This window comes from Diadema setosum, chromosome 11 (assembly GCF_964275005.1).
Source record: "Diadema setosum chromosome 11, eeDiaSeto1, whole genome shotgun sequence".
Taxonomy (NCBI): Eukaryota; Metazoa; Echinodermata; class Echinoidea; order Diadematoida; family Diadematidae; genus Diadema; species Diadema setosum.
In genome coordinates, this window is record NC_092695.1 from 6,821,108 (window position 1) to 6,841,131 (window position 20,024).

The 20,024-nt window shown below is 39.2% G+C and overlaps 1 protein-coding gene and 1 pseudogene across 1 annotated transcript in view; one reads left to right on the top strand and one right to left on the bottom strand.

Annotated features, from left to right (window-relative positions):
- Positions 1-2,945: 2,945 nt before the first annotated feature.
- The window catches only part of LOC140234659 (exocyst complex component 1-like), a 41,023-nt gene continuing 23,944 nt past the window's right edge, over positions 2,946-20,024 (top strand). Inside the window, exons 1-7 of the mRNA XM_072314692.1 lie at positions 2,946-3,115; positions 11,783-11,910; positions 12,607-12,702; positions 13,107-13,176; positions 17,792-17,979; positions 18,255-18,380; positions 19,337-19,571. Coding sequence (XP_072170793.1) covers positions 2,992-3,115; positions 11,783-11,910; positions 12,607-12,702; positions 13,107-13,176; positions 17,792-17,979; positions 18,255-18,380; positions 19,337-19,571 — 967 coding nt within the window. The 5' untranslated portion in view covers positions 2,946-2,991. The remainder of the gene's footprint in view (positions 3,116-11,782; positions 11,911-12,606; positions 12,703-13,106; positions 13,177-17,791; positions 17,980-18,254; positions 18,381-19,336; positions 19,572-20,024) is intronic.
- LOC140234872 (uncharacterized) lies at positions 9,510-10,480 on the bottom strand (annotated as a pseudogene).

Here is a 20,024-nt window from a genome sequence, read left to right on the forward strand (position 1 = left end):
AAAATGTAAATTGAATAACGATGCGTCACAATGCAGTCTAACGCTCTCACAAAGCTATCATACATAGGGTTTTTCACTGAAACTGTTTTTACTCCGGAGCTCTTGCAATATTCAGGCTTTTGTATAATACTATCTGACAAACTTTTTACTTTACCATTTTACTTCATAGCTCAGCACTTTCCATTCTCTCTCATACCCTCTTACCCATTACATTTAAATGAAATACAACTAAAATGAGTTTGCGTGCCTGCATAATACTCTTTGGAAATTATAAGTGAGAATGTTCTTAGGTTTTGGCTCACTTCAAAATGAGAACCAATCGAAGCCTAATCGAACTGTCACAACATGAGAAAATGTATAACTGATAATAATTTTGTTGGAACCGTAAGCAAATGCCAGCTGAAGGCGAGTAGGCAAGTGTGTTTAAAAGCATTAGATTATGCACGGAGATCGTACAGTTACTTGATAGATGATCTTTTCTCGAATATTGGTACTAGCAAAAGGGCTAGAAAAAGCAGCTCTTATAATTCGTTAGGCATGCATAATGGCCCAATGAGTGTTACAAGAGAACTGGAGTAAGACAGGTCTTTCATTTTGTTTTGTCTCTCCTGATCGTTCGTAAGAAATGCTAATTCATGACCACCTTTTCACAATTTGATTGGAGCATGCATTGATAATGGAAAATAGTTGACATAGTAATCTATCCCCAGGCATTATCATGCCAACATGTACTTATATATACATGTACTATATCTTTGTGAGACGTAGATATAAAATGTCTCAGGTTTTCGATTATAGTAATTTCGAGGAAATTTCTTTAATCTTTATCATATATGTAAACTTGAGGCTATTAGATTTTCATCCACTTACCTCCGTTCCTGTGAAAAAAATGCAAGTGTCAACCTCAATGTCATCCACGAATCGCACGTACTCGGGCGGCCAGTGGGAAAAAAAAAAACACCGGTCACACGCGCCAAGGGCCATGGCATGCATGCAGTGCCAATATAATAATAGCTCGCACAAATTGATACATAACATTTGTGTTTGTGTGCATGGGGACGATCCGATGGTTCATACAACAAAAGGGTTTCGTACAATTATTTTTAACATTGCTAAACGTACTCTTCCACATTTACGTAGCATATAATGTGTCTTTATATTTATTTGGATTGTTATCTTGAGAATTGCTAAAAACAGTTATTATGAAAAAGTGGACCTTTCAGAATTGGGGGGGGGGGGGGGGTGCGTACGCACCCGACGCACCCCCCCCCCCCCCCCCCCCCCCCCGGCTACGGGCGTGGGTTTACAATGTTGTTGTTTGTTTATTTGGTGTTTTTTTTTTTTTTGTCCAAAACATGCGTCGTACTTGAAGATTGCGGAGAAAAACAAAAGTAACCAAAGTATGGTGAGGAACCGCTCGTGGCACTGATGACTAATTAAACCATGATAATATCTTGCACTGCACTTTGAATGAATGTGTAGGTACGGAGATTGAATCACCCTGGCCCTCGAACCCACGAACCCACCCTGATATTGGGCCTCCCTCGCTCTGTACGATAAACACACTACACACACACACACACACACAGCACCACAAAACAAGGCCTCCGCCTCCGAACGAACGAATTGACGAACGAACGAAGGATGCGGAAGCAGGTATGGTTACTTTTTATCATGAAATTTATTTCGATCTACTAAGCGCAACTTCTGCATTTTCATTTCCGGCCTCCAACAAATGCTGAACAGTTTTTTCTTTTGTGTCAATGATGTGATAAACGGTGTTGTTTACCTTTTTAGGGGATACCGACCACTTTTATTACAAGGTATGATGTGTAGTCCCATCTATATGCAAACATGTAGTGCTCAAGGTACATTCTCAATGTTATTTGTGTGCGTGTGTGGAGGCATTAACTAAAGTGTTTGTATACACAATCAATCCTGTCGCTGTACAGGATCGGAGCCGCTCCGCACGTCGGTTGGTCGGGCTAATCAGGGCCCAGCTCGAGCTGATAACGTGCTAACGTTGAGATACTAATAAGTAATATGCAAGCATCTGCCGGCCCTCGCCCGCCCGGCAACTTGTCTTTTTCAGTTTTTGATTTTTTGATTTGTGAACTTGTGACTTTGTGTTTTAACACAAATTTATTATGTAAATTCTAGGGCTAATATTCTAACCCTGGTGCGGGGTACGGGATGGGGTCGCTGGTGCGGTAAGGGCTAATCTAGCATTAGCAACTGGGCCCAGCCCCAGCCCAGGTATGATGCTACATGAACACTGGTCTCTGGTTAACCGCAGCAGCAACCCCATACGGACTATGTTACAGCTCCCCGACGGGGTTAGTCTCTGGTCTGATTCTACTACTAGTACTATAGATTTCTAGATCTAGACACTCACAAAGATCAGTCTATAAATAAACTGCATTGTGTTGTATTAATATTGGCTTTTTATAAGATTAAATTTTGAAGATATTATGTGTAAAAACAGCATGTGGTCTTCTTCATACTCGTACAGCTACAGTAAACATGTATACCGGTAATATAAAGTAGTGGTGATCAGTATCATTGGGTACATGTATGATGATGGGGCATGGCCACCAAGAGTGATATATCCTAATTCACAGGTGAAATAGCCAAATAGTCTAGATATCAATATATGCAAAATGAAAGGAACAAATGCCAAGCGATTTGTTATGTCCTGCATTTCCGTAACCTTTCTTTATGACAAACTATCCCTTAATTTGCACAAACAACAACTAATTCTAATGTCACCACAGTCCCCATCCATGATCTCCCAAATGATCTGCTTTCTACCAAAAATTGGTGTGATGTGAAGCATGTGTTTTTGGAGCAAACCGCTTTGCTTTAAAATTGTTGGCCTTTGAATATCACAGTTTCCTGCAAGTTCTTTATTATGTTCTTGATTGAAGCATTAAAGGTCTGGACAGTCATCCCTTTGAAGAAAAATCCCATAGGCCCTAGAGTGAAATCAAAATGACTGCCATTCGGCACACTCTGCAAAGGGATGTCTTCCTGCCCAATGATGAGCGGTTAATTGGAGTTGTCCACGTCTCCAAGGCTGGGAAGAAAAAGAAAGTCAGCTTCCTTTGTGCTACAGGTAAGAAACTTGAGGTGCTTCAGGGGTTCAATTTATCACATATGCTGATTAAAGGGTGTGTACAGTTCTGGTTGAGGTGAGGATTTAGCTTTTAACGTTTTGCGAGATATTAAGAAACCACTCTATGAGGTGTCAAAGAGCATGCAATTCTAAGGGGTATCAATAGTTTATTTGATGAAAATCCGTTTTGAAATGGCCGAGATATCCAAAAACAAGGTGAAACAAAAAGATCCTAATAAAAGACGTGGCCTGTCGCCTTTTATTATTATCACTTTTTTGGATATCTCGGCCATTTGAAAACCAATTTTCATCAAATAAACGTTCAATCCTTCTTTTAATTACATGCTCTTTCATATTTCATATGAGGTTTCTCATTATCTCACTTAGGAATGTTCAAAACATGAAACCCCACCTCAACCAATACAATACAAACCCTTTAAAGGGCGGGTCTTTTAATTTTATAATGCATGATCATATGAAAATACTGTATCAATACTATTAGAAATCGCATATACTTTTCTTCAAAGAGATCTGTGAACTTCAAAAAACTCAGTTGAAATCGCCTAAATCGCTCATTTTTCGGGTAGTCGGGAACGCCCCCAGAAAAAGCAAGGACCGGTCACGTGCCTTGTCAGGTGATACTGTGACGCACCAACAGGAACTCATAGTGCGACTGTCTCGCCTAAACTGTACTTCACAGTGTAGGAATCTTGTGTACCGGGGTATTTGTAGGAAAGTTGGAGAAAGTATTTCAAGAAAATGCCGAGGAAGTGTGCCGTCATCACCGCAGCAAAGACACAAAAGATGGGGCGTAAGTCTGCACAACTTCCCTAAAGATGACGCTACTCGAAAAAATTGGGTTCGTTGAGAATCATTTGCTGACGCGAGCCCAGTGGGATAGATGGTCCCTTCTACTACGATGTACATTACTACGCACTAGGTTGTACAGCCTCGTATGGAGTGATCGCTTGTAGTGGAGCTAAGTAGTGCTGTATACTCGGCTAGGATTTGCGCCCAAAAAGAGGATCCTGCAGCCCATAGCTATCCCTGTTATCAAGCTGGGAAATGGAAGCCAAACTCATCGTCAGAGAGCTGAAAAACAAAGCGGATCAGCAGTTCTGAAGCTGGATCAGAGAAAGCGGGTATGTTTTGCCACTGTGTAGACGACTCTTATTATACAGTAGCTATCGTACATGTACCGTAACTATACACAGCCCAGTCGCTGCAATAATCGCGACTGGGTTCGCACGGCGTCTGGTCGGCCTATAATTGCTGTATCACTACTAACAGTTTCTGTTTCGATAGGTTGATAAGCTCCGTCTGTGGCGTTTTGAGTGGAACATCACTCAATGTCAGTAAAATTAAGATCATGGAGGGATTTTAATGTACTAGTAGTAAAGTTGTGTGCTCATTAAATCGTACTATACTATGAAGTGAACACCTCTAACGTTACATTACTAGACCTAAAATTTATCGAAGATTAGTAAGACATTCACTACAACACAGTTACATCGGTACTTGCGTGTAGCTATCGATTCTAGATACCACATAGTACTTGTATGGGTATATGGGGTCAACAGTTACCAACTGAGACCGTGTACCAGCCAGCCAGCCGGGCTGACTGGCTCTGTATATTTTCATCGCTGCTACATTAGAAGGCTTATCAATCATATATATTCAGTAACAGTTAATTCTATGACTCTGACTTCTGCTATGACAGCCTTGCTTCCCCATTGAGCTCTAAAACTTGTAGCCGAATGGTTGGATGGTGTGTTCCAAAACATACTATTAGATTGAATTGATCCAGGACTGGCCATTATTGTTTGTCTTCACTTGCTCATTAGGCAAGTGAAATCTTCAATGTCCATTTTTTTTCTTGCCCCAAAATGTTGCCTATATTAGTTGACTAATTATATGCGATTTCATATTTTACATGTGGAAAAAAAAAAGTCACTTTCCTATCAGACAAGGAACTTTCTGCAGTCAGTTATTTTCAGTTGTCATCATTACAATTTCACTTGCCCTGGTTATGTGGGGAAGTACCGGTACCAATGGCAGTCATTATTTTTGATTACCGGTATTTGTTTTTCCCAAGAGTTCCTACATGCATCTAGTCAACCACATTCTTGCAGGCCTATTGGCTACATAGACAATTAAAAAAAAAAATTCAATTCCTCTCTGTGCCATTATTACATGTACTTACAGGGTTCATCTGGCAGCATTGCACTACAGTGTACTACACAAATTCTGACAGGCAGTGAGCTCGATAAGAGGTGCAACAGGAGATCTGCTCTACCGGATTGTGAAGACGAACAATCCTGGCTCTTCTAGCGTGAAGGTTCGTAAAGAACAGCGTAGATATTTTACGCAATATTGGAAGAAAATGAATTCACATTACTCAGAGGAAAATATTAGAGTGGCACAATTTGTCAACTACACATTTCATTATTTGTTTGTCTCTGTAGAAGCATGGCTTTCTTGACCACTGGGTACACATAAAATGATCAATTTTAAAAGGTCTAGATATACATTTTCTCTTTTTGGGGGTGGGGGGCAGGTCTTATGCCTGTTCCACTAATCAGAAGTCATAGAAGGGAGGCAGTCAGTTGTCCATTCTGAAGACCAGCACTCCACCTGCCATGACCAATGGCTACTTATGCATTCTCAAGTCAAGTCTTTGCATTGAGAAGGGCAAACCCCAATTTTTATATGAATTTGCAAAGATTGTTGATGTCATTATCAAAGTGGTGGTGTCTGTTCATGACACCTCAAGAAATGTGTTGCTAAAAACCAGTGCAAACAACTTAATTCCATCTATTTTGTGTGTCCCTTTGTTTCTTTCTGTTGAATTTTCTACAGCACAGGTTGATGATGTCCTTTCTGCTGTTGTGGAGTACAATGACAAAACTCCTGCACCCCGCCAGCCTTCAATGCCTCCCCTTGTGAATGCCTTTGAGTATCATCCAAGGGAGGAAGTTATTGAACATCAAAGGAGACAATTTGCACAGTCTGACAAATGATCTGATGGGTTCAGGAATCCTTGCAATTGAGATTGAAGTTCATACAATGTATTCAATACATGATACTGTGCAAATAGTGTTTAATTGTTGCAGAATGATGTTTCAGAAGACTATTTTCATCTGTTCTTCTGTCAGATGGTAGATACAAACACTCAAAATTTTGTTACACATACCCTGCATTCTTATACCTTCTATTCATGAGTGATCATTTAAAGACAAGATAAGATCACTGTTGTATTGTGTCTGTATAACGTGTATGTTGCATTTCATCACAAACAATATGATGCCAACTTGATATAGTGTTTCAAAGATCATTTATTTGCCAGTTGAATATTGTCCTTTTAATAGCAAAATCACAAGTCATTTACAATACAACAGTCATGTGGATACAAAAGGAAAACTGTATTTTTTTTGTTGATGTTTGAAGCATACATGGCCATTTTTATGGACAGATGAGCTTGCATGCTAACACAATTGTCTAGAGATATTCAGTGTTGTAATGGTAAGTTTAGAAGATTTCTACATGAATGCTGTCCCACACTATGATTTTACCATTGAATGTTTGCTGTTAAGATTAGAGCTCACTCTTATGATCAAATATTAATATCTTTGACAAGGTAATTTAGAATAAAATGTGTATGCATTATAGAACACAACACACTCAAAAAGAGATGGAGAAAAAAAATTGTAGTTTTGGGAAGGAATGCAATAATTTACTCTTGGTATATGATTCACAAATTTATGAAAAAGGAGCACAAGATGTGTGTCTGTAAGGCATTAGCATTTTATATAATCTTCATCTGACATGTTGAAGCAGACTGGGGCCCTGTTACTCAAGTTCTTAGACTTGGAATGCCTCCACAGGGGGGGGGGGGGGGGGGGACCAAATTCATAATGCAATGCTAAGTCTAGTTGGGGAATTATTCTGTTGATTTCTATAATGGTTCTCCATACATAATCATTGAAGTCAAGCATTAAAAGTTAAATAAGCATTGTTTTTTATGAATATGGTGTCAGGTCTCTTTATGAAAGAACAGTTGCAAGGTCACTCAGTTTAAGAAAATTTGGTATGAATTGATCTTGCTATGACTGGGACTCAGACATTCATAATCATTCATATCACATCTGCATGCAGAGGTACTTTTGAAAACGTGCACACAAGCAAACACCCACATGCACATATGCTCACATATACATTCACACATTTTTACACATTTTAAAATATTGTGTGAAAGATTGAATAACATCACTCACCTGTACTGTTTTGTATATTTACACGTGCAATACATTGTATTATGTTATCCTGAATTTGAGTTCTGTAATTTCACTGATATATTTATGTATGAGGAAAAAAATCACAAAGCTTTTGATTTAATGTTACATGAGAATGTCTCATAGTATTGATATGAAATATACAGTATGTACATGTATGTGCAAAAGATAACTCTTCTGGGCTGATTTGATTTCAAATGTGGATGTCACTCATGCATGCTTGACTGACCAGCTGCCATTGTTCCAGTGGAATAAATCCCATATTGTTCCAACATTAGGATATGGAGATAACACACTGGTAGGGTTTTACAATCTCATTCCTGTCAGTACACTTCCCCATCTTTTCCTCATTCCCTGTGACTAATTTTCTTTAGTCTCCTATCTATATACACGTCAACACACACACACACACACACACACACACACACCCTTTGCCATACTACATACATACCCACAAATACTTTCAATCAGGCATCATTGGAACACTCCCACCAATATGCAAATTGCATACAGCTAGATGTACAATTCCATAGAAATCTTACGTAAATACATTGTATGTGCATATCTATGAGGGGATATATCTATCCATTCCATGAAGGGGGCATCAGACAAACATAGGGCAAATATATCAATGATATATTAGTCCTATGTGTGTCTGATGTTGGTGTGTGTTTGTGCATGTTTGTATCTGATATGCCAGGCCTGATATGCATGAGTGTACTGAGGGTGTGTGTATATGTGTATGTTTTTGCATTTTCATGGGTCTATATGAAGCTAATCCATTTCTTTTTGTATATAAGGATAAATTTACACTACCGGTACATGTACTGTATTACTACAACTGTGTGATTTTCCAATTGCTAAAACATGCAGTAGGTCTACATTACAAAAGAGAGAGGGAGAGCATAGCAAGAGTAAGAATTGAGACAAGAGTGCATTTGACATGCACTCAAACCTTGTTATAATGAGGTCAATGGGACCAGAGATATCACCCCTATATATTTTAAGATCTTGTTATTACTACAGTTTGTCATATCAGTGCTTATAATATTGAGGTTCCACTGAACATGCATCAATAAATTACAACAAAATAATACATGATCATTTGTACAGAGAGGCTGAAGTCCAACAGCATGTTTCCCAGTTGTGTGCCTTGATGAGTGGGTGTTGGAAGCTGCATATCATCAGTATGACCACATAATGGACAAGGTGTCTGACAAAGTATGCATGTGACTTTCGCAATGTACAAACTTATCTGATGCATTTCTACAACCACGTTCCCGTTAAGCAGATCGCAATGTGACAAGTCGCATTCTACACCCAATATCAGTGCTGCATATACAGTCTTATTACAGCCTATGCAAAATGAAAACGTGTCACTCTTTCTGATGGATAAGTTTATCACATTTTCCTCACAGCAGACGATGGCAGTAGGACTCTCACATTTTGGCCCACAAATTTCCAGCATCATCTCACCAGTTGCCGGTGTATGCAACATGTCTTGATCACCTGATATAGAAACAAAAGTGAAACGAAATGGAATGCAAAAGGAGTAAAATTTGATAATCCTTTTATATGACATCATGTGTTCATCTAGAAATTTATCTTGAGAATAGGATTTAAATTAGACAATGTGAATGGGACCCATGGAGTATGGTAGTCATTATTTTGGGTATCTGGTACAACTGTATAATGGCAGCATAAAATAATAATAATAATAATAATAATAATAATAATAATAATAATAATAATAATAATAATAATAATAATAATAATAATAGTGTAATAATTGACAGTGCTTATACAGCGCATAACACAAAGTGATAATGTCCCTATGCACTCAAGAAATAAAAAATGAAAAGATTATACAAATATATCCTACAAGGCTACATGTACTTTGCATTATCTACGAAGACAGGTAGAATATATTTGAATAAATTACTGGAGTGCAGGACTGAAATCACACATGGTGAATTAGATATTGCATTCTTTTGATGGGTGCAATTGCAAATTGGCAGTATAAACAGCATATTGTCAAGGGAATATAAAATGGCAAATTTGCATTATTTCAGAAGAAAAATTGAAAAATTTGACAAACAAACTCACTCATTATCTGTGGCATCCGTTCTGGCACCTTCTCCATACTGTTGAGCATATTGGTGATAAGCAGCTTCCAACACCCATTCACCAAGGCAAACAGTGGAAAATCCTGGGTGTGCTGTTATACAGTTTATTTGAGCATCTGCATGTCGGCCGGTCGTTGTACTGCTCGACCTCCTCTAAGACCGGGTCAGCCTTGTGACAGCACAATGACTCCTGTGTTGTAGGCATTGGCACACAGTTCCCACATTGGCACCTGAAGAAAGAAATACAGGTAAATTCAGGTTTACTTGTTGTGTAACTTAATTAGTTTTAGTCATGTAGTACTGAGCTGCCACACAATGATAAATTGAGACCAATCCTTCAAGTTCAACATGCCAACTATTGCCACAGAGATTTACATCTACACCAGCCTCTTCAATACTTTATTATAGTCTTTAGTGACTTTACTGTCTTGTCCACACATTCCAAATAGCATCTAAGTCAATAAGCAGTAACTAACTGTGGCATCGGTAAAAACTTGTACGATGTAGAGAGTCTAGAGTATTATTACAACTTACAAGCAGCAGTTTTGTACTTCCAACATTTGTGACTTATACTTTTTTCTGGCCTATAGATATACTACTAAAATAAGTGAGTTACTAAGGTTATATAGAATATAGACTCTCAAGTAGATAATTACCAATTGTTATTCCCCAATCTTGCGGGCTCGTTGTTATCACCCCGTCCCCTGAGCTTCCTCACCGCCGACTGCTCCGGGGGCGGGAGGTGCAGCGTCTGGTTCATACTATACGGGAGTAAACCCAATCGCTGTTGAGGCCGACCAACGCCAACGGCTGCTTCTCCTGCTTGATCGGGGATCTTCGTCCTCACCATCTCGCTCGACATCCGACTCTGACTCCCTCTCTGACTCACTCGAAACGGTACCGGGGCATGAAATGGGCGACTCGATCTCGTCGTCTGAATCCATCATTTATTCACACGTATCTTAGAACTAAGCTACATAGGTCAGCGACAGAGCTGCTAGCTAGAGCTGAGCTGAGGCGAGCGCTAGGTATAGCGCTATAAGATACTCACGATCGATATAACATTCTAACATCTACCTACCTTGGATCGAGATAGCGATATAAATTTAGACTGTTAACCAGTCTCCCGTAACAATATGTCGTTACGACCTGCACACGCACTCACCAGTTGCAATGTACATTCAGCAGTTAAGAGGCTGTCACACACGCCTACTTGTCTTGTTTCCTGAAGGAAATGTTTAGTTTTTTCCAAAATGTAAACATGATCCGAAATGACAAATTATTATAGGTAAAATACTCGAAAAATGTCCGAGTCGCCATTAAGTCGCTTCTGGAATATATAAACAACATATTTAAATCCTTTCTTGGGATGTGCTACTTGCAAAAATTGTGTATTTTGTGATTCAAAAGTAGAAAATCTATCTATCATTGACACGCTAGGGCAATGGTGAGAACTTCTTGCCTTCGCGGGGGGCTTCCTGTTGGTACGTCAAATCGCACTAGCCAATCAGCGGACAATTTTAGGGGGCGTTCCCACATTTGGGTGGTTTTAGAGCGATTTCTGACTACTGGTTACTTTTTAAAATCTAAAAATGTCGAAATCGTGTTAGTGGACCTGTATAGAGTCTTTGTAGCCCCAATGTTCACCCTAAAAGACCCGCCCTTTAATGTCAAATGTAGCAGTAGAATGGAGTGAGGCAGGAAACCAAGATTGATAATCTAGTTCTCCACTGTTTTAAGCCAGAAGCATCTGTGAAGCGGTGAGTAAAGTTTATTGCAGGTACTGAGTAAATTTCGTGAGTAAATTTGATTGTAGATATTCTATTGGCATGCAGTGTGTATGTGAGTGAGAAGTCATACCTGCGATAGTCTTGTAGTCTTTTCTCAAGGTTGATGTGGGTGACAGATCTCAGGACTTTTTAAATTTTTTTGAATTTATTAATTTTTTTTTTTACAAAATCAAATGTCTACAAGCAACAGTGCTACGGTAAGGTCATTATTTTTGTAAACAGTTTAAGGTCATTATGTTTGTGAACCAGAGTCCCATTTCATGAAAACTTAATATGATAGCAATTCTTGTTTGAATGGCAATTGTCATGGTAACAACAAGAATCCAGCTTCCTGATTGGCTGTTGCAATTGGAAGTTGCCATTTCAGCAGGAGTTACTATCCTAACATCTTTTATAAAATAAGGACCAGGTCATTCTGTCAGGTTTTCATCTTTCCATCTATTTATTTTCCCCTTTCAGTAACAACTGATCAGCCCGCCCAGGTGTTCCTTCACAAGGTAAAGAAGACAGACAAAGATGCGTTCAAGAAGAGGCAGTCGTGGCCCCTGGCAGAGCTGAAAATATGTGATGGGAAAGATCCAGTTATTGTGAGTGAAATCTTTGTGTTTTCATCTGTCTGTGTAGTCATGTCCAGAGTGGTTTCATGGATTTTGTCAAGAATAGAATCCCAGCAGTGTTTTATACACAATTTTGTACCAAGCTTTTGACCAAAAGGCATGAGATGTTTTGATTTTCATACAGTTGCTATCACATGTTTCGACCTAAATGTTTTACTTAACAAGAGGGAAGTGCCAAAGTGTCAACTCGCCTCATTTTGGCAGTTTCCAAGACAGATTTTGAGAAGAGAAGCTACATGAACAATAGAGGTTCTTCACAGGAAACCTGTTTAATGCAAGCAGTTATTCAATGAAGCCTTCAGCAAACCTCACAAATAATAAAGTGCTGGTAATACATAGCACTGGGGTGACAAAACTGTGTATCTAAAATATTGGTGAAAATCATTTTTTTTTTCTAGGCATCTCACATTTTCTGTTAAAAAGACACATAAAACAAGCAAACATCTTTGTGAGTTGTCAAAATATGTCAAGGACATTATGTTCTAATACTTCTTAAAATCAGCATAAATCTGTTCTTCATAGAAATTTAAATTTTACAAAGTGTTATAAAATCTTTGGTGTACATGCACATATTGTGAATAGGGATGACGTGTGACCCAAAAGAGTATATTTAGTGTACCATTGGGACACAGCACTTTGACACCCTGTTTTCTTATGGCGTTGCAGGACGTTCCAGAATTTGATCTCCACTTTGAGAAAGTCTACAAGTGGATTGCAAGCAATGTTGCAGAGAAAAATGCATTTATATCATCATTATGGAAGGTAAGATTCATCTCCTTTTCCTTATTGCAAGGTAAAGGGCCATGAAAGAAGTATAATAGTACATGTACATATCTCTTTATTTACCTGGAGCATAGCATGTGTAGCAAGCATATAATTATGTCAAAGGTGTGTTTTGCAATCATGTCATCAAATCAGGCTAAGGCTTTCAATAAAACATGTCTGCTACAATTTTGCATCTCCTAGAAAACCACCACATTCAACAAGCTGTTGAATTAATTTGTTTCGTGCCAATTAAATGTTGTAATATGTGTATGAGGCAGATTTCCAGGTGAAGATACAGGTAAAATTTTTCTTTTCAAGGCCCTCTACAATGCCTTGTATGTGAAGATGAAATCTGTGATTAGGAGGACCGGCATTTAATCACATGCTGTTTTCTCTTACAGCTTAGCCAGCGCTATCTGAAACAACTCAAGAAACCAGATTTCATCAATGTAAAGCCAGCTCTACTCGAGGGTAAGCTTTGTGTTCCTAAATGTTATCAATTGGAGGTATCATTTTACTGCATGTAAGACATATTACAAAATATCCACAAATATATCTGTATAGATTTTGTAATATCCAAAAGTCAATTGTCAATCTTGTCAAGGTGTCTTGACACATTGAAGACGGACTGAGTTTCTTGTAACACACATTTCCCAATTGCCCCAGCCCGAGAATACTCGGGACTAGTCTTTGTCATTGATAAAATTTTGATACACATTCATTAAACCATAGCCATGCTCTCCTAAATAACAAAATAGATGGACATTGATGGGGAGTCTCCAGTAGCTTTCATGGCTTCTTGGTGTCATCTGTCCATTTGTCTGTTATAATCCAGCCAACCCTGTATGTGTCCCTTATGTGAGACCCTCTGTAATGGTCATGATGTAGACTTAACAAGTGTGAGATGAATGTGTATGATAAACAGTCTATTGATGATTTTTTTTTTTTCTTCTATTTTTTTCTACTGAAAGTAGTCCAGGCTAGGCTCCATAGAAAGTGCACCTAACCTTGTTTTTTGATATATACAATGTTTTTTGATGGTTTCTTGTCAATTCGAGGGTGCTGATTCCAAATCCGATTGATGCCACTCGCGTAACCTTGAGCATTTTCGGCAAAATGCAAAAATCCAAAATGGCCGCCAGATATGCTAATTTGGCCATGATAATCCCAGTTATGTCAATTTTATGACCAATTATTCCATCAAAGTTTTTTTAAATTTTTGTTCCTTGAGTAATTCTACCTGCACATGCAAGAAACTTTTCATTTGAAGAGGTACATTTAGTATTTTAAGCTTATTTTCAATTCAAAATGGCCGCCACTCCTATACTCATGTACTATATGAATGGCAAAAAAAATATGCATAGGAATAGAAGACGAATTTTCAGTCACATACCTACGCTTTTATCAAATTTTGCATGTGCCATGCAAATCTAATGAGTGCCACTAGCAAAACAAGCAAACAAACAAGCAAACAAACAGAAAATGTATTGTTTTTAGACTTATTATATTCTTCATACAAAACTTCAAAATGAATGCCACTCATATACCCCTGCACAATATGAACGGCAAAGTGTTCATGGAAAAAAACAAATTTTCTTTCTTTTTTTTTTCTGTCACCCAGGTACACTGTTTCTCAATTTGTGTGCTGATTATAAATCAGAGGATTGTCACTCACAAAAGCTGTTTTATTCTTTGATGCAAACATCCAAATTTGCTTCCTCAATCTGAATTTTTCCCAAGACTAAATTTGGTAAAACCCACCAAAGCTTAAATTGACGCCAACATCAACATCGTTTATCAGGAATTATTAGACATGAACAATTTGATAAAAGGCTGAATCCAAGATGATGACACAAATGAAATTTCCAATTACCTTTCCTGTTCTACATTATCTAAAGCGATATTATACAAACTTTTCAGTCCCCTCACCCGAGAAAAAATATGTGGAAGGGGAAAGTGGAAAAAAGGGACCACCTCACTTCCTGTTGTCAAATCTCTGAAATGAAAACAAGGCCCAAAGGTTTTTCGTGTTAACCTAGATGAACTATAATATGGAAGATGAATTCTACCATTTTTTTTTCTGAGTGAATGTGTTTGCGTATATGATGTCAAGAGAGACTCTGAGATCTGTACAGTGCTGCCTCATTCTGAAAGCAGTGTTATAACAACTTCACACTGCTTGTCCTTAATCTTCAGCACTCAGAGACTCCAACTCTCCAGCTTTCGACGGGAGATCTCCCGCCGAAAGCCCGTTTTGCAAAATATCCCGTTCTCCCGCTTGAGATTTACTTTCTCCTGCCCTGGCTCTGTGTCTCCCACTTGAAATGATTTCTTACTTTGTGTGTTCGTATGTTCAAAAACAAGCCTTAGATAGCACAAAAGAACATTAAGAACCCTATAAGAGCTTCCAGAGCTCAAGCGGGCCCTGGACCCCGGCCGCAGGGAACTTCGCGCTCTTGATAATTTATGCGCTTCGCGCATATCAAGTTGGAGTCTCCCGTTTGCTAGGGGTTTCAGGCGGGAGAATCTCCAGATCAGAAGGTACTTGGGGTTGGAGTCTTTGAGCACTTGCAGATTCAGGATTGCTCTAGGTAACCAGACCAGCCGTGTTCGGACTCTGAATGATGGCCTCCTTAATGGTGGCTGTAAACTAACTCCACTAGAGCTCTTTTTACCATATACATGGTGACATAACATTCCCTTCACGTAGGAAGTTTGCAGATGATCTTGCTTTTACGTCTCATAGACAGTCCTTGGATGACATGAGCCGAGTACTGACCCATCTCAAGACAATAGAGGAGTTCTTCACTTTCTGGAGACTTTGCCCCAACCTTTATAAGATTATCATCCGACCCATGCCTTCCATCTTAGTAACCATCTTGCCAATGCTGTGTTCAAGGTAGCCCTCTGTGGCAAGCCTTCCAAGCATAGGCTAAGGAAGTCTACCTTCCTTCACTGGCACTCGATCACTCTCCCTCACGCTGGATGGAAAGGATGGCAAGTGTCACCAGTCAACGTGCTGTCAACGCATACCCTGACCTTCCAAACACGATAGCATGGGGGCATTTCATGAAGCGTTTCGTCTGAAAAATTTGTCTGACAAATTTGCTCTCAGCCAATCAGATGCAAGGATTTTAGTAGCTTATAACAGTTAGTCAGAAAGAGAAGATCTGACAAAACGCTTCATGAAATGCCCCCTTGAACAACCTGCCATCAATGCGTCTGAAATCCCACAAGCCTAGATTTCCCTCCCGTAACTTGAAAGCTTTGACCCCAAAACCGGTTGGTGAAGATGCTGGTCTGATGTCATCTCTGACACCACCTAAGTTACGTACAACACTGTCTCTGGCCTGGCAACAAAGCCATAGGGCTTCAACGGGTGGTGATCAAGCAAGTCTTCATGTCTTCATTCTGTTTCTATGGCAAATAATCGCCCTCTGACCCCTGAGGAAGTGCTGAACATCACCAGATGTGGTTTCAATTAAAGCAATTGCAAGACTAATATGCATCTTTAGCCTGAGATTTCTGCAAATTTGGGGCTGATGTCACCTGTTGCCAAACATCCAATTAAAGGGTTCTTTAAAGACAATAAAAATTACAGTTTTAGTTTTAAGACAAGACTGAATGAGATCATGATGTCAAAGTGTATAATTATTATCAACACCTGGGAACTGTGAGAGAACTGAAAGAGGTATCTCACTGCTCCTTTGTTGATGTTTAATGAATAGTTTGTACGGTATTGCGTTTAGACAGTTTCGTTTATGCCTTCACCAGTTTTTGTCGTTGTTTTAAGTCAAGAAGAAAATCAAGTTTACTCTATAATATCAAGGCGGTACTTCTAAATTATATCATATCAAAGTGATGGAGGTTATGATCCATTTCAAACTCACCTCCCTCCCCCCGCCCCCAACTCCTTGCTAGAAAAAAAAAAAAATCTATAATGTTAAGGGTTTTTAGTTGTGTCATTAACGTCCGGTATGTTTTTGTCTGCAACCATGTATCTCTGCACTTACTGTATAGGATTTTCTGTACTTTGTTAATATGGTTATAGGGGAATGTATATTAGAAGCTTTGTTTTCTAGATTCCCCTCCATTTTCAACATTATTTGATAAATACAATGCATCTAGGCTTCTTAATATATTGTGTTAGTATTACATTTTCATATTCAACCTGCGTGTAGAATATGATATTATATTGATTTCTTCCGAGACGTTTAGTGAACTTATATTCGTTGTTGAGACAAAATGAAATAGATAAGAAATTGTGTTAAACATAGTAAGGTTTATGAATATTAAATGCTGAAATATACATGTAGGCCCTCTATATTGTAAGTGACACCCAACATATTTGTATTACACATGCAACACTTTATCACAGCGTAGGTACGGGACTGGAAATACAGTAAATTTGTTCTATATTCCCATGCATTATGTTTTGCCATTCATATAGTACATAAGCATAGGAATGGCGGCCATTTTGAATAAAAATAAGCTTTAAATACTAAATGAACCTATATGAAATGAAATTCTCTTGCAAATGCAGATGGAGTAACTCTAGGAACAGAAATGTACAAAGATTGGTGGAATAATTTGTCATATAATGCGCATTATTATGTTTATCACGGCCGAATTAGCATATCTGGCGGCCATTTTGGATTTTTGCATTTTGCCGAAAATGCTCAAGGTTACGCGAGTGGCATCAATCGGATTGAGAATCAGCACCCTCGAATTGACAAGAAACCATCAAAAAACATTGTATATATCCAAAAACAAGGTTGGGTGCCTTCTAGCCTGGACTAAAGTGCCTGTGGAAACATTCTGTGTCAACTTTGATCTAATTCTCATATGATTCATATTGCTTCAGAACAGTCACTTTGCACTTGATATGCCTGCATGCATTGAGAGAGAAAAGAAAGAGAAAGAAATGGCACAGAAAACATAAGTGATTAATGCTAAAAAACTTTTGTCTTCAAAGGAGGTGTTTCAACCTTGTCAGTGTGGTGAGTTATAGTGATTAATGAATGACAGTTAGTCAATACTTCCTGAGGAATTAAAACAATCTGTTTAATTGTCACTCTGTCTCTAGAGTATGTGTCTGTGGACCAAGCCAGGGTGGCCCAGTCCGAGGACGATCTCGCCAGCGATGACTACCAAGCTCTCTCGACCAGGGAGGAAGCGGACTTGGAGCGCATGATGGACGAGTGCGAGTTTGCCATCGGCAACGCGGAGGCATTCATCGAGCGACTGGCCAATGATCTGTCAGTTCTTGATGGGGTAAGTAGTCATGTTAGATGCTCTTTGTACTCCGAGATGAATGGTGTGACAGAATGTATTAATAGCATTTTGTAAAGTGGAATGACAGGGTGCTATTCATATTTTGAATAATTCTAGAAATTGTACTGAAGCTATCAGAGGTGTCTACCACTCCTTCATAGTAATAATCTCTAGAAACGACAACAGGAAGGAGATACCAAAATAGGAAGACAGATGGATGTGTCTTAAAAGGAAGTGTAATATATCTGTACCAAACTGATGATTTCTTCTTCCAGGCCAACATCCACTCCATCATCGAGTCCCAGCAGGAGGTTGCTAGGCTGATGTTCCTCCTTGACGACAGTCTACGAGAGGTCAATAAGGTCGAATCCAGTCTCGACGAATATGACAAGATGCTTGAGGTAAGACCATCTTCTAGTTCATATGTACATACAGTTACAAGTTTATTTAATTCCAAGGCATATAAATAAGTGTCCAACTGTTGCAACATTCTGTTGTGCAGCTTACCATACTGCTTTTGATGAATTATTGTAATTTTTTGAGGTTTGATTTGACAGTTGCGTCCCATTAACAGAAAAAAAAAGACATGTTGATTAGCATTAATGTCAGTGGTCACATTCATCAGAGTCATCCAGGCCCTACAAACTGATATTTCTTTCCTATTCAATCACCATCTGTCTCATAATCTCCCATCTTCCCATTAACTAACAATTTAGTGATACGTCTTGTCCCCTCATTATGGCAATTTGATCTTCACTACCCCTTTGTTTCTGTTATGTGTGTGCACACAACGCTGCTCTGAAACTGTTCTGCATCTTGCTCATCCACACCCTTCTCATCCCAATGCTGATCCTTGCCTTGAACTCATGACCTTCTTCTCTTCTTATCCTCATCCTTTGCCTTTACTCTTCCCGCTATTCTTTTCCTCTCGTGTGAGTTTCTCCTCATCTTTCCCTCTTGTCCTCATTTCATCCTCATCTTCTGCTCTTCATCCTTTCCATGCACTCCTCCCATTACTCTTTTCCTCTTATATGTGTTCTTTTTATTTTTCCCTTCCATCCCTTCCCCATCCTCTTTCTATTCTTCTCTTCATTCCTTCTTTTACTCCTTCCACTGCTTTTTTTCCTCTCATATGTGATTCTTGTTGTCTTTCCCTCCCAGCTCCTCCCCATCCTCCTCATCCTCCTTCTCCTCTTCTTCCCTTCAACCTTTCCCTTCAACTCCTCCCACTTCTCTTTTTCATCTCTTCCCCCCCCCCATGTCGTTGCCTCCCTGTTTCTCCCCATCCTTCTCTTCCACAATTTTTAAAAAAAAACTAATCTTCCTCCTGCTCATGACCTTTGACCCCCCCCCCCAGGGAGTGCGGGTGCACATGGAGATCATGGAGCAAAAGGACTCGATGATCCAGATCCAGAGTCACAGCCACAGCCAGCTGCAGGAGGCGCTGGAGACCCTCATGAGGAAGCTGGACATGCCCCACAAGCAGCAGCTGGCCCTACTGGACCGGGGTCTGGGCTCGCCCGCCGGTATCATGGAGTGCACGGCAGCAGCCAAGACGCTCCAGGAGAAGATGGATGCTGAGCTCCTTCCAGGTAATTTGCCCCAGGATCCCCTAGCCATTTATCATGTTAAAGGACAAGTTCACCTTCATTAACATAAGGATTGAGAGAATGTAGCAACATTAGTAGAACACATCATTGAAAGTTTGAGGAAAATCGGACAATCCGTTCAAAAGTTATGAATTTTTGAAGTTTTTGTGCAGTCACCGCTGGATGAGAAGACTACTGCAGTGTATGATGTCACCTGCATACAACAATATAAGGAAAATATAAAGAGAATTTCACAAAATTTCATCTTTTGAAAAAAGAACACATTCCCTTGTCTTGTTACTGACATATGTTATGGGTAATATTATTCCCATTGCCTTTAGAAAGAGGCAAGTGAAGTGCTCTTTTAAAAAGTGAAAATATGTTGAATTTTCTTTACATTTTCTTTATACTGTTGTACTCATATGACATCATGAGCCTTAGTAGTCTCCTCATCCA